We start from the raw sequence: 15,544 nt of genomic DNA, 5'->3' as shown, positions 1-15,544 counted from the left end.
GTAGGGGCGGAAATGATTGGATGCTCAAAGCGGCATACATAGTTTTCTGGTGTAAGTCAGTGCAGTGAACCAGAATGAAAGTTGTGAAAGAGCCGGAAAAGAAAGTGTGGCCTAGTTCAACTTGAATGATTATATTGTTATTATATAGTGGCAGCTGTGTTTTAGTTTCATGATGAATGAGAGCGGAGCAGAATCACGTAGTGTCAGTCTTTATTTAAACATCCAGCAGCACATCTGTGCTATTCGTGATGTAGCAGCAGGGGGCAATGTTGAACTTGAGCTGATTTTTTAAAGAGAGAGAGAGAGAGAGAAATACATGCTGGTTTTATGTATTATAATTTTACATAACAAAAACACAGGCTATCAAATTACTGTCTTCTATAGTTTTAAATATATTTAATAATCATAATCTGTTGTGTGTCACCTGAGTCAGACTCAGGATGTATCTGAAGATCTGATCAACTGATGTCATTCATTTCAGTCATCCTTATTTCCACAAAAGCTTCTGAAATAGTTTGCAAAACATAATCAAGAACATTTGCGTTTTTACCATCCATATTTTATTTATTTACCTATTTATTTGGACCTGAGGAAAAATACCAAACCTTAAAATGTAATTGTTTGCCAAATCTGATATGCTTGGCGTATAATGTGAGCAGCCTTCTTGATCTCTGCTCTTGTTTGCCTGTAGTCTACTGTACCTGTAAACGTTACAGAGACAGCAGTCTGGCAGAGAAGCATTACAAGGAAACCTTAGAACCAAAGTACTTACACAATGTAGACACAATGTAACCAAGTAATGCTTGATTAAAATATTTTGAATGTATCTTTGTATTCTTGTGACATCTGACTCCAGGAGCTGATGTGAAATCCAGGAGGAGTTACAGGGTCCATGAAATAATTTTTTATGATAACTTTTGTGAGCTCGGGTGAGCACCTTTCATCAGTTCATCTGTTTCACTTGAGCTTCTGCCAGGCAGCCTTGTGGCGCTGGCTGTTGGAGGGTAAAGGAAATGTGTCCTCTACAATAAACATTTTAAGGGTCAGTTATACTGGAGGTCAAAGGTGAAGATGAGTTCTCTGTGAAAGAGTGTCAAGTAAATTGTTAGTTCCAGTTCACAGACGGTTAGTTTGTTTGTCAGCCATCATGTTGTCATGATCAGTCCTGCTGCCGCATGTACAGGTCAGTCACAGAGAAATCCTCTCCCGAGTCATCGTCTAAGTTGATCCTCTGACTCAAATACATCTTTTGGAGCCTCTAGCCAATCTCCATCTTTATAGCACCTGGTAAATGAAAGCAGCTGTGACGACTGCAGGGAATGCAACCAGGAATGAACACTAGCAAAGCACATTATTACACCAGCAGTCTTTTAGATCACAGCCCAGAAAGGAAACAGGTTAGGTTATCCACGACGTCCCCCCTCCTCATCCTTGATGAATGCTGCAATTTTCCGGCCCATGACCCCTTGAGATAATATCAGAGGTCTGGTGGTTTTTGTTGGCCCGGTCTTACTCCCTTATGGTCTACTGAGACATTAGCCTCGTCCTCCCGGGAGCAGTGGCCGCCGTCCTTATCACAGGAAGTCACACAATACAGCAGTGGAATGTAAACCCAGAGTCTTGCTGCAGCAGAACTTGCAGAAACACAATCAAAGGTTTTCATGAAACTTTTTTTATTTTTCATTCTTTTCCAGATTGCTTTGGAACAGAGTGTCCACGATAGTGAAATCTAAATTTTTACCCACGTTATAAATGTATTTTTGTTTTATATTTTACTTACAAGAAGACATAACAGCACTGAGCAGTTTGGCTCTTACTCATAATGATGTAGATGAGATTTTGTTATCCTCCCAGAACAATGCACAGAAACTCCACCTTCATACATACATGCGCAGGACAGAGTATTAGTATCTCGTTTCGTGGTTAGTTAGTTAGACAGCCTAAACAACAGTCACACTCATTATACTGTATGGCATTTTCTGTATGAAATAGTGCCTCTGCTCTTTTTCCCTAAGGGTTAATGTTTTGTTTCATAAAAATGTTTCTTTAAATGTTAGCAGAGGCGGTCTTGGTTTCAGGTGAGATGCTATAAAATACTGCAGGAAACCCTGAATTCTGCAATACAATATAAAACCACTAGCAGCATCCCCCAAAACTAGTGTAAAGTTCAACAAAACTGCACATCATAAGCTTCTAATGCTGAAGTCATTTGATTAGTTAATTGATTAGTTGATCGACAGAACATTAATCAACAATAATTCTGAAAAACCAAGTCACGTCATTTATCAAGCACAAATTCCAATCATTTAACATTGAAATGTCAGAATTTGTTGTATTTGTTTTTTTTCTTTGTCATTGTAGATAAATATTTTTTGGTTTTAGATCATTTGTTGGTCAGAACAAGCAAATTGAACCTTGGGTCTGAGAACTGGGCATTTTTCAACATTTTCTGACATTTTATGGACAACAATATTTATTGATTAATCTAAAAAATGATTGCCAGATTACAGTAATCATTAATGAAAATAATAGTTATTTGCAGCCCATAGGATGTTGATCCCATGTAGCAACATAGGATGTTGTGTTGGATTGCATCAGACTGCACAAGTGTTGGTAATAAATGGCTTGAAGGGACCTATAGGTGGTTAATCACTTTCCAAGAGGACTCGTGTGTCACATATATTATGTATCTGAACATCCACCACATGGTGAAACGGTCTCATGCGATTCCCTCTGCATGCATTCGACCCTCAGCCTTGGCCTTTGGCCCTGACCAGGGGCATAAAGTGGGCAGCAGACACACTACTTTGTTTCAGGCATCTGATCTCTTTGAAAAATGTTCACACAGACCTCCCAGAGGCTCAGGTCAGGGAGAAGAAACCTTGGTGATCTGATGTTCATGGGAAGGGGCTGATCTTAAAACATTCTTCTTTTTTTAAGGAGACTACAGCTCTTGTTTCGCACCCTTAGATGTGTTTGGTCTGGTGACGGATTGATGGATGGGTGAGGATGATGTAAAGTGAACAAGAAATATTTATTTATCTCCGTTGCCCCCTGGAGTCAAGTGAGGGTGTAGCTGCTGTTCTAAACCCGAGACTCACTTGCACCGTCAGAGGTCACTGAGTCTAACATTCAGAGAAAATGACTTTCATTGCTGGGAATATTTCTGTGTTGAAATTAGCTTACATTAGTGTAAACAGCAGTAAGTTAGAATAAAGTAAGATTTCCATGTTGCAACCACACATTAACAGTAATCTGGTCCTCTCATCTTTGTTTTTTCATAGACTTATGGAACTATTTATTGATTTCCTCATAATAAAAACAGACAAAAAAAATAAGATGATGCAATGGATTGGTTTATTCTGTCCTCTAAACACGATTTTGGACTCATTTAACTTAATAACTGCTGGAAAAATAAAGTGAAATTCCTGTCTATAATAAAAACATACTTCTTATCGATCCAGTGTAGACATCCAGTTTCTACTGCTGTGTTGCATTTTCTCCTCCTGAACCACAGCAGTTCAACATTCCTGCTTACTTATTGGGCAGAAAGACTGAGAGAGTGATGAGCGTGACACTGACCCTGGGCAGACCCCTGCTCAAGCTGCCACACAGGTGTCTGGCCTCAGGGGGGGAAAGAAGGGGGAGCTAGACCTCCTCACGTACACATTCAACACAAACACACACAGGGAAGCAGGGTCTTAGCGCAGGATCCCTCAGGGTCTTTAATCCTGCCCTTGACTTCAGGTTGCGTTCTGCTCTGTGACCATCACTTGTCTGCTTTGGTTCAGTCTGGATGTTTCTGTTTGATTTTCTTCAAACCTGCCGTACTCATTTTTGCAAGTTAAATGAACTGTATTAAAACAGGCACTTTCTCTCACCCCAGGACCCAGACTCTTTAAATCTTGTGATGTAGTGTCCAAATAAAAATAGGTGAGCAAATTGGATCTTTACCTCCAATTTTTCAAGTTCTACTGTGAAGGATTGGTGTAATGAACCTATTTGAAGTTATGTTTCATAGTATAATAAAAATGTATTCCTGATGTTAAAGGCAATATCGCTTTACATTTTGTCTGCTGTTTGTTTTTTTATGACTATAGCAAAAGTTTTTAAACACATGGCAATAGAAATAGTTCAGTGTTTTTGGTGTGAACATTTCCAGATGTTGTAAACTGAGAGGGAAATCGTTTAATTGGCTGGTTAAACGCTGGCAACGCAATGTACCAAAGTTTGCTAGCGGGGGGAAAATGTTCTATAAAACAATTTTCTTTGCATTCATACTCTTCCTCTGTAACTCTCTTCTTTTATGGACATGGAGAGAGTTTACAAGCTGATTAGTGCCAAGTGAATGCTCCCTCCTAATTTTCTCCATTGCTTCCAGGTTTCAGGCCAAGATTCCTTCCTGCTGGCATGGCAAATAAAACAGCCCAGTGTCATAAAGTCTAAAACTACTCTCTGAGCACGATCTCTCTTGACAAACCCCCATATGAACAAAATTTACTCTTTGCTAGAGTGCATCTGTGTCTTGAAACTGCAGTGTAAAAGTGAACAATCCGTAACACATTATTCCTTTCATTTTCAGTTTTAATATCTCCTCATTACGCAGAAGCTCTGCAGCTCAAATTATGGTATATGCTGAACTGTCAGCACCTGAATCTGACCCGAGTCATTATGTGTAGTTTGGGAAGTGGAGGGAAAGATTTTATCTGGTTTAGTTGATGACAGCTTTGGCAGGATATTTAGCTGATGGAAATGAAATGGAAAAACTGCGGCTTCTTGTTGAAGTGTTTTGGAAGCTCTGCTTGACTGACAAACACTCGTCCTGGTTGATGTTGGAGAAAGTTAACATGTTATGGATGCGACACAGAGAACATGCATATTTTATTTTATTCCCACTCAATTTATCACTTGATTTACTTTGATTTTGTTTTGGATGTATTATGTATTTTTTCCATTTTAGTTTTCCTTTAAGTTTGCACAAAGGAAAGAAGTCTCAGCATGGAAAAAGCGCAATTTCCTGTAGTAATTCTCATGAATTACAGTTTTCCAGGCACTTGAGCACTTTCCACACTTTCTAAAATTATATCTGAATTTATTCACAGAAGACAGTTGAAACATGATCAGACAGACATGAAAAGGAAGATAAATTTTCTCTTAGCTGTTCAGAAAAAAGCTTGATGCTGCTTTAACCAGAACACTACTTGTTCAGTAAGTTTTTCTAACAGCATGTTCAACTGTTTTACTGCAACTGTTCTTTGTTCTTTCTAATTTCGGTTTTTGGCTGGACCGCATCAGCGTGGCTAGCTCTATAAACGCCAAAGTCTATGACTGACTGAGTGACTGACCGCCTTGGCCGAGTACCGCCACTCCCTGTATCCGTCGTTTCAAATCCCTCTAGCGTTTCATACAAGGTCTGGCCATATACTAGGTTTTGACCTGGTCTTGTTAGTTGTAGTTTTAATGACTGTAGGATTAACTTTTTCCTTGTTTCTCCCCGTCAGATGTGAATGAATGTGAGGAGACCAATGGAGGCTGTGAGGCTCTCTGCTGTAACACCATTGGAAGTTTCTACTGCAGGTGCCCTCCTGGACAGAAACTAAATGAAGATGGCAAAACCTGTCAAGGTGAGTCCTCTAATATATTAGTTTGGTTATGAGGGTGGGTTTTATGTTGCTATATTAATATCAGTGTCATACTTTGATATCAGACATTGGGGTTCTGGTTCTGGTTACAGTTTAAATGTTGTCTGTTACAGCATTTCTCATTTGGCTGAGAAAATGTTTTCAGCCATGGTTGATCTCATCAGCTACTGGATGTTTTACCATGAAATTGGTACAGACATTCATGGTTCCCAGACAATGCGTCCTAATGACCTTCCCTCTAGCGCCGCCATGAGGTTTGCATTTGTGGTTTCGAGGGAAATGCCACAACAGATATTGGATGGATTGTTGTGTCATCACAGACAAAACTTTTTGTACATTACTTTGGTTTATTAGCAAATACCCAAAAATTTAAATCTAAACCCATCAGCATCTGCTGAACTTTGTGTTTAGTGCTTGTCAGCAAATGTTAAAGCCACCAATGTGGCTGCAGATACTTTCAAATGCTTTTGTCTTTAGACATGATCAGATGACACGTTGAATAATGTATTTTTAAGCATACTGAAGGCTTGTCTGAGGGCTTGTCACTGTTAAATGTTTTGGTCTTTATTCTGTATTTATGTTGACATGTATCAGTCAAACTTTATTTGTATAGCACCTTTCATGTAGCGTTCATACACTTTAGTGCAGATGTTATTTATGGAGTTTGTTTTCATTTTTATTTGTGTTTATTTGTTCCCCGAGTGGTTCTGCACCCGGGGAACATCAAAACCAGATCATTTTAACTCAAGTGAACCACAACCATTGATCTTTTAAACTTGTAGATGATAAAATTATCTTGGCTCCTGTTGTTTTATGATTCAGATTATCTGTTGAATAAATTGCAGCTACCAGTCTATCAAGAAGCCCAGCTTCTCTGAACCATAGTTCACCATAATGAAGCTTCTTCCCAAACGTTTTCCCATACTGTTCCTTTTTGCTCCATCATAGTTTGATGTTTCTGATTAGGGACTCTCTGCGAGTGGTTGGTTTAATCAGAATAAGGATTCCTCTGTGCAGCAGCCAAGCCTAAAGGAGAGATACTGGAGTGCTCTGCAGTACGGCTGTCCGCTGCAGGAAATGGTGAGAGAGCTGATCCAGGTTATTAGGAGAGTTGATGGAAACGTTGTCCCAGCTGTCTTTCATAGCTCTTTGTTCTTTGCCACTGGTGTATATTGGAGGAAAACAACTACCAGCAGCATTAATGTCCTAATTGTCTGTAATTGCCTGGGGGGAGTCCGCGGAAAGTGATCAGCTTTCCTTCTGCATGATGGTGTGTAGCTGGGAGGGCCGCAGAGAAAAGCCTGCATGCAATGAGTGAACGACAACATCCATTCAGTTAGCTGTGAAGAATAAATGATTCTGGGGAGTTGGATCGTACACAACCACATTTCTACTTTGGGGAATCCTGTCCTTGGCAACATGCTATAATTTTTCAATGAAAGACATCTGCTGCGGGATGTTAATAGGCCGATACCGCTGGCATCGACAAGAAACGAACAAATACATCTTTTGTTCAGTGCAAAATACAGAAAAAAAACAAAACAAAATCATGGATCTGCAAAGTAAATCCATGAGATAGATTTAAGCTGCAGGTCAAATTCCACTTTATTTATGTATGTATCTATTTATTCTTTTGTTTTGAATAGGCAGCACTGATACAAATGGTACTGATCAGAGAAGAGAGGCCAACAGTAACTGCTGCCATACCGAGTGCAGTGCAGCAGTGTCAACATTTTAGCCGTCATGCCAAATGAACTTTACAGCTCAGACCAATACAGCCATGAAGGTGGGAGTAGTGGTCTGCCAGTGCTTGGCAGCTGAATTAATAGTGAGCTGTGGGCAGCGGACATGTGCGAGTAACATCTTCCAAAATCAACAGGTAGTAGATACTCGTTACCTCTGAAAGCAGGACAGTTCCCGTAAAGATTTTTTTAAGAAAAACATCTTGCTGTTGCTCTGTTCTCTCCTGGATTATTTTATTTTTTACTGTGGTTATCTGGCATTATTTAACAGTTATGGCTCTAAGCCTATCATCTGTCTTCCATGCTTGAAAGAGCTGCTTCTCCTCACCTGGCTAACATCATTGTCCACATGATTCAAAGTGCCATGTCTGCACAAATGTGCATTTTATGTGCTCAGAGTTGTGAATGTTGGCGTGTCGTGTCACAAAAACGATCTGTATCAGTTTCTGCTGGTCTGTCTGAGCCTGAGTACTTCTCAGATGCTTGTGGTCTGATGTAATAACTGTACAGGTGTATGTTACAGAGACTTTAAGGTTGCATTAACAAGGAGAAAAGCTTACAGTCATTGTATCCTGCAGAGGTCTCTATGGCAAGTTTCTGCTCAGATCCAGTGATGCTGACCATGACCATGCTTTGCTCTTTATAAGCTCTATAAAGTGCTGTCATGGTCCTGTTGCTGTGTTTGTATGTATGCGTTGGCAACAGATGAAAGACAGCACAGTGCTTAGCTCCTAAACAGAAGATCTCACTGCAAGGCTCATTCCTTTCTCAGATGTTTGGATTATAAATACTGAATTTGACTTCTGGCACCTATCAAATTTGGCGTTCCTTTTTTAAAATACATGTGAAAATCAAAAGAAAAGTCAAAAATATAGACAGCACATCCTTCACATTTTTTATTCTCAAACACCTGAGTGATGTGCCTTAATGAATCTCACATTTTGTCACACAATATTCTTTGAAGAGACAATAAATATCTCCAGTCGTAAAACGTAATAAATCATTGTTGGAAAGCAATCATTCACAGTTGGCAAAATTGTTTGTAGTTTATTCAGTACTGGATGTACCTTTTGTTTTAAGAGAGAGTTTAGGGTGGGGGTGAGGGGTAAAACTGGGGAGGGAAGAGGAGAGAGAGGAGGATCTTTAATTTGATGGACATTTAGCTTTTGGTAGATGGGAGGGTGAAAGTGAGAGAGGGAGAGAAAAATCAGGAGGCAGACTGAATAAGAAGTAGTTACCATATCACACCAAACCAGGATTCTTTACTGTGGAACTGGTCATTTGTTATAATTTTTTATATTGAATGAGCCTAACAAAAAATAATGTTTAGATCGTTTTTTTAATAGTAGATTTTAAAGCATTTTATGAAGTCATATCCTTTGAATATTTTTCCTCTGTGAGAGATTACACTCCAACCATGGTTTTGTCATCAGGATGGCTGATTTTCCTCTTGGTTTTTATTGAGGCATCTCAGACATCTGGTGCAAACTATCCACAGAGTTACTACAGAAGGATTTGCTATAGGCCACACTGTTTCCATGGATACCATGGCTACAACTTGGGTTACATGGCGGCAGGTAAGTGATGATTTCACAGCCAAAATGCAGATGAAACGGTGGTAGCAGTATTTGTTTGTGCCTCTCCGCAGCCAGATCGTCGCTCAGCCAGACAAGTTAATCAGTCCTGCTGATATGTGTCTGCTTGGTCTGGCAGTGCAGATAACTTTGTCTCTGATCAGAGCAGGGGAGGCTTGCTTTTATCAACAGAGATTAGTGCACATGAAAACATGAACTATGAATCATGAGAGACTCTTTGTAATGCTAACACAAACAGGACTAGATACCAGATACACTCTCTCGACAGATTATGTCAATATTATTATGACTGATTTCTTTTTACATGTTTGGCATGACTGTAGCGCTCAGGGATAAATGCAAGATGAAACAGGTTTTACATTTATTGTTACCACATTTCTGATAATCCTTCTTATCTACTGCGTAACTGAGATGTCGTTTTTGGAGAAATGTCAAGACCGTTAAGAATAATTTATCTTCTTCACACAATAAACAAATCACCTATCGGACAATGACCAAAATAGTTGTCCATGAAGACGACACCATGCTGTAGGTGGCTGCAGGCAGAGAATTAATGTGCCTTCTGTAAAGCCAACGGCTGCTGAGGCTTTGGCTCCGAGCTCGGGGGGGGGGGGGGGGGGGGGATCATGTTCTGGACGTGAACACCAGGCTGGAGGGGATTCTCTGACTGCGCACTGCATTCGACAGAGCTCCACAGCGCTGGAACCGTTTTATGAAAAACCAAACCAAAGGACGGCATGTAGCATGCCTGGAAAAACGAAAGGAAGACTCCTGCCAGCATATGAAGTGAAGCTGAAATTTGGCAACAGAGATATGAAGAGGAGGAAAGTTTAGAGGCTCATTTCTATCCCGAATACTATATTTGAAGATGTCATGGGATATTATTGGGAGTAGATGGGTTCAGCCCAAGGATATTTCTATAATTCAGCCGTCTTGGGCAGGTTTTACTGGAAACATTAAGCAAGCAGATTTCGGTCCCTTTACGCTCTTACACTGCATTTTTGTTCTTATCCTAATCCTGTCCTTGTTTTTATTGTAAGGAGTAGAGTCAGTGTTTCATGTATGACATTAATCATTAGGTTTAGGTCAACATGGTGTCTCCTCCAGCATGTAGTGTAGCCTAAGGGAGAGGATAGATTTACGGGTAAATCATAGGTCACATACTGTTTGTCTGTACTTCTGTACTGCAGGAACATGAAGACAGCGATGTTGTGGTGTGTAATGTGCACGATGAGGCTCAGGCACTCTTGTCCAGCTGCCACACTGTCTCTGTGCCACACAGCGTGACTGTGCTGGCTAGCACTGTGGAGGCCAGATTCTTTCCCTCTGTAACAGAGACCAACCATTCATATTCATCTCGCCAATGCCTGGAAAATACTAGTTTATAGCTGCTATAATTCATGTTGTATATTAACAGTGGATCAAATGACTGCATGAAATGTCACAGGGGTCACTTGTAGTGATAAAATTATCACCCATCTCTGCAGCTCCTTTCAGCTCTGCACAGACTTTTAGTGTCTTTCTTGTTGTGGTTTAGTGGTTCACAGTTTTATTATTTTGGTTTACTCTCACCACTCTCATCATCATGGTTTGCGGACACAGCAGGCAGCTGCCCACTACTAAACGGCAGACAGACAAAGTTAGCGACTAGCTGTTGAACACGGAGGAGCATTTAGCGACTGAAGAGCCAGGTATTACCTCAGATATTACCCCACCAAAACAGAGCTAAAAGGAGAGTGGATATAATTCACAAGGTCAACCTAAACACTCCAAATGAATACTAATGTTGCTTCCTGTCTGCTGAATGTGTAAATAAACTAGCCACTTAATGAGGTGATAATTTGTCAGTGTTGTGTTTACAGCTTGTTTCCACTGCCCCTAAGTGGCCAAAAAAATCAGTTACTGCTGGTTATTCTTTGCAGGAATGCTGTCTATATCATATCTGTTCACATCTATGAGGAATTTAGACTTTCCAGTTCACTTAACCTGCATGTCTTTAGACTGTAGGAGAAAACTGGACTGTAACATGACATATAAAGAAGACTTAATATACTGTGTTTAGTGTATTTGTATGGAAATTTTTATTCCCACTCAGTGTGCGAGACTAATGGATTATTTTTGGGGGGTGAGTGAGGATTGTACTGTGTTAAATGTTAACCAATTATTTATGGGATTTGTTTATAGTGAATTGTTGCATGCATTGTGCCTGAAGCCAAAATGTGCGGTCTGTGGTAAGACAGTCATGTTTTCAACTATTAGCACTAAACAACACAAACTAAAACAAGTAGTACAATTAAGTTAGAGTAATATTTGTTTGTGTCAAAAGTATCCCTCAGTGGTTTATAAAACCAGTTCTTTTAGCAGGGATTCCTTTGAATTCTTGAAATAGCTTCTTGCTGAAAATAGCCGTCTGGAGTGAGGGGCTGTACAGAACAGCACATTTCTCAACCATGCATTTAACTTGGCGCTGACTAATAGTCTTTTATGATGTGTTAGCTCTCTTTACAGACATGAACCAGCCAAAAGCCATTCACTTTCACCTTCTTAATGTGCCACATCACTTACAGTCAGCAACATTTCCAGTAACTCCACTCTGATGGTTTTAGTAACATTGGTGCAAGAGGCAAAGCGGTAACTTGTCATTGGCCTGGAGGTGAGGTGGGTTTGACTTCATGTCCTCATTTTGCTGATGATGATGGCAGCAGACGGGCTGCTAGCAGTAGTCCAAACATAGCAGGGCTTCATAAAGCAGCTCAGATCTCACAGGGGGTCTGCTGTGGAACTCAGAAAACAATTTATTAGTCTTTGACCCTTAAAATAAGAAGTGTTTAGGGACACTGCTTTCAGTTGAAATCTGGTCACACAGTGAGGCGGTCATGTTTCCTCACCACTACTTTCTCAGATGAAGAACCTCCTTCTTGTGTTTGTTTATAATGTCCACGCTTGGCTTAGAGGAATGTGTATGTTTTGCATCCTCTGATTTAAGCTTCCATATGCGCGCTGCACCCAAGGGACTTTGACAAGAAGCAAAGGAATTTAAATTTGGTTTTAAATGTTCAGTAGTTGTTACCACATGGGGGATTTGTTTGCTTGAGCTGCATTGCACTTGCAGAGTACTTTCCCTTCTCATCCATCATCTCCTTTCCTCTTGGAGTACATCTTCATGCTAAAACCTGTGTTAAATTCCTTTTGCAGCTTGGAAGCTCATCTGGGCTTTTTTTCTTGTGACCAATTTTTTCTCATAATGAGAGGATTTAGTCAAATTGCACTCATTTCTCTCCTGTCTCTCTGTCCTTCTGCCTGCTTCTGTCTTTCTCTTTTTTTCCCTCCTTCCCTTACAGATATTGATGAATGCCAGGTCCATAATGGAGGCTGCCAGCACAGATGCATTAACACCAGGGGCTCCTACTACTGTGAATGCCATCCGGGCTCTCGCTTGCATGTGGATGGTCGCACCTGCCTCGGTAAATAACTTTCTGGCAGTGCTTATGTTGAACAAGTGGGAAAAAAATGGAAATCAGTCTCTACACTGAAATAATACTACTAGTGAATTTGGCCCTGTTAGGTCAAAAAGTGTGAATCCGCATACAGTACACATCAGTGAAATCACAAGTAGAAAAAGATGTTAAAGCATGAAAGTGATAAACATTTTTCTAGAAGCATAAAATGAAGTAACACAATTGACTAAAACATGGGATGATTAGAGGTCTCACCTTTCATTGAATCTAATTACAAACAGTATGAAGGCCTCTCGTTAATGTGGCCTCATTCAAATCTCACAGAAACATGTGAGATGAAACACTGTTCTGGAGGAACTGGGCTGCTTTTAAAGTCTTTAGTGTGAGTATTAGTTTTGGTCATTATTTCATTGAAGTTTACCCACATGCTTTTTTTGACACGGGCAATAAATCATGTAAACCACGGTTTATAATTCATGGTTTTTTAAAAGATGAGCCCTCATTTTGAGATGATTGAAATTAAATTAGTAAAGCCACATTATGTACAGTTCATGCATTGGTAACTCACTTCAGTGGATAACTTGTAGAAAGCAGTTTTTGAAGTAGTTTTTATATGAGTGAATCTGGTTTGATTATCATGTGCTTGAAAGCATTTGTACAATAAGTACTACAGTATCTATACGTACTGCACACTCCTACATCGACTGATCTTTTCAATCTACAGTGTTAAGATGTTATTAAGTTTTTCTGTGGACCCTGCTCTCTGGGTTTAGGGTTTCCCCTTGGGTAATATGTTTGAATTTTTCCCAAGATGCCTTGATCCCCTCTACTGCTTAATCTCTCTCTATAAATATACACATACATACATACATATACACATACATGTAGATACTGTATAGAAATCTGTGAACGGATCACATAGAGGGAAATTATATCAGATGGCAGCTATCTCAAATAAGTATCTATATGCAGGCTTTGACCTTAACATCCAAGAAACATAATGAAACTTTCAAACTCAATTTTTAAGCCAACATGGAGGAGAAGTCCTTAAAGTGCTCAGAAAAATAGAGACTTGTTTTGAGCAATGAAATGTGGTGAGACTGTTTTATCAATGGTTGTTCCCAAGATCAAGAATGAACTTTCAATCTCTATCCAAGAAATACACTTTTGGTTGAGCTGAAGCTTATAATGAAGGAAAGTTCACTCTGAATTATAGCAAAGATAAATTAAAAAGAATGTGTAATCTGAAATCAGTCCATTTTATGAGTAATTGCAATAAATCACTCAATGATTTTGGGAGAAATTTGAAAACTGTGGTCTCTAGTTATGAATCCAGCCTTTCCCTATATTAAATTCAGCTTGTGTGTTATTTCAAAGCTCAAATAAGCTCCATTCCTTAAATCTCTGTGTTAATCTTGTCACTCCTGACCTCTGCAGTGTTTCTGTATGTTGTTTCTGACATGCCCGATACATTGGTTTTTAGAAATAGCTGATAGAGAAAAGAGTATAAACCTGGCACTGGTTTCTGCAGTGAGGAATGTATACAGAGTGTCCTGTCTGACATTTAGAGTGGAAATCATCATGTGTTTCTTGGCTTCATAAAGCGAGGTCATTGTCTTATAGAGCAGAGACTGTAGCTGGGACCCAACTGTCCCTGAGAGGCTCTTGTGAGACAGCTGCTGCACGAAGAAATGACTGATTGCACTAATAATCACAGTGCACATGTGGACTGACTCTCAGGTGAAGTTTATCTGTGTGTGAGACTGCAGTTGTCTTAAAATTGTGCAGATACCCTGCAGAAAAAAAAAACAAAATTAGTCCATTTTCACAAATAAATTGAGCACTTTATATGGTGTATATATGAAAGGATTTTTTTTTTTTTTTCATTTTTGCACCATGCACCAGACAACATATAAATGAACTGAATAAAGTTCAGCACATACCAATCAACACAGGGTCATGATGAGAAAAAAGAAGAGCAGATGTCCTCAAATCAATTCAGTATCAGTTCAGCTCATCTTATCCAGCTCTTGATCTACCAGCAGAGGTCACATGTATCCCACACTAAACGTGTGCTTGCATAATATTTGAGCTGGAAAGCACTTTGCGGTTTGACATGTACTTGTGATTGATGGATCTTGACTCCAGCCTTCGAGAATGAAAAACATCATCTTTGGGAACGTCGGGCTGTTCGGCCTCTACCTGTTGTTTTCACTGAAGAGATTGAGTCCAGGCTGTCTACTGAGGTTTCATATGTTGCTATGAAGAGGGGGGCGGGGGGGACACAGAGAGGGAAGATGATTGAGCTGGCTCTGCCCTCAACCTCATCAGCGTACGAGCGCTGTCCACCACAGAGGGCCTGCCATTCAAATCTCTCTGTGATTTTTGGCCTTTTTATGATGATGAATCTCTCATGGCTTAGAACATAGCTAATCTCTGATGTATTCCCTGAGTGTCTTGTAGGAATGTCAGTCCAGAAGTCATAGCACCGCTGAGAAAGATTTGTGTGAATGTGACTCTGCAGTCCAATCAAAATTCAGATTGAAACTGCAGTTTGGATTGATGGAAACTGATTTTACTTCTACAAAGAAGCCTGGTTTTCTCATTCTCTGTGACGGCATCTTTTCCTTGCTCCAGTGTGTCTGCCCTTTCGTCTTGTCACTCAATTTTTTTTTCCTTTTTGCCCTTTTAGCTGTCCATTCGTGTGCCATCAGCAACGGGGGATGTGAACACTACTGTGTGCAAGAGTCTGCCGCTCATTTCCGCTGCCGCTGCAAGCCAAATTATGAACTGGCAGAGGATGGCAAGCATTGTAAATGTGAGTGCCCAAGTTTCCAGTTTCTGTAAGACAACACTAAATACACATCAACACATGACACAAGAGAGAAAGGAGGAAAAATGAATGCATATGTAAAGATCTTTCCTCGCCAATAAAAGTGAGTATATTTGGAAGATTATGAGGGTGTGATTCTGAAGATTTGATTGTAAAAACACATTACCGGCATCTGCTGCCAATTGTAATTATCTGACAGGATGTCTGTGCTGGAACAGGATTAAATGTCACTCATGAGGTGAGACATGAAATTGGAATGAATTACAGCAGTCCT

At 39.9% G+C, this 15,544-nt stretch overlaps 1 protein-coding gene across 5 annotated transcripts in view; it reads left to right on the top strand.

The window, feature by feature from the left end:
* Nucleotides 1-15,544, top strand: part of megf6b (multiple EGF-like-domains 6b) — a 63,566-nt gene that overhangs the window by 30,003 nt on the left and 18,019 nt on the right. For all 5 annotated transcript variants that reach the window (XM_042402759.1, XM_042402739.1, XM_042402750.1 and 2 more), the window contains 3 exons: nucleotides 5,502-5,624; nucleotides 12,321-12,443; nucleotides 15,130-15,255. In XM_042402759.1, coding sequence (XP_042258693.1) covers nucleotides 5,502-5,624; nucleotides 12,321-12,443; nucleotides 15,130-15,255 — 372 coding nt within the window. The remainder of the gene's footprint in view (nucleotides 1-5,501; nucleotides 5,625-12,320; nucleotides 12,444-15,129; nucleotides 15,256-15,544) is intronic.

The sequence above is a fragment of the Thunnus maccoyii genome, chromosome 3, assembly GCF_910596095.1.
Source record: "Thunnus maccoyii chromosome 3, fThuMac1.1, whole genome shotgun sequence".
Lineage (NCBI taxonomy): Eukaryota > Metazoa > Chordata > Actinopteri > Scombriformes > Scombridae > Thunnus > Thunnus maccoyii.
Note: the sequence above shows the minus strand (reverse complement) of the source record. Positions and strands in the feature narration are given on the sequence as shown.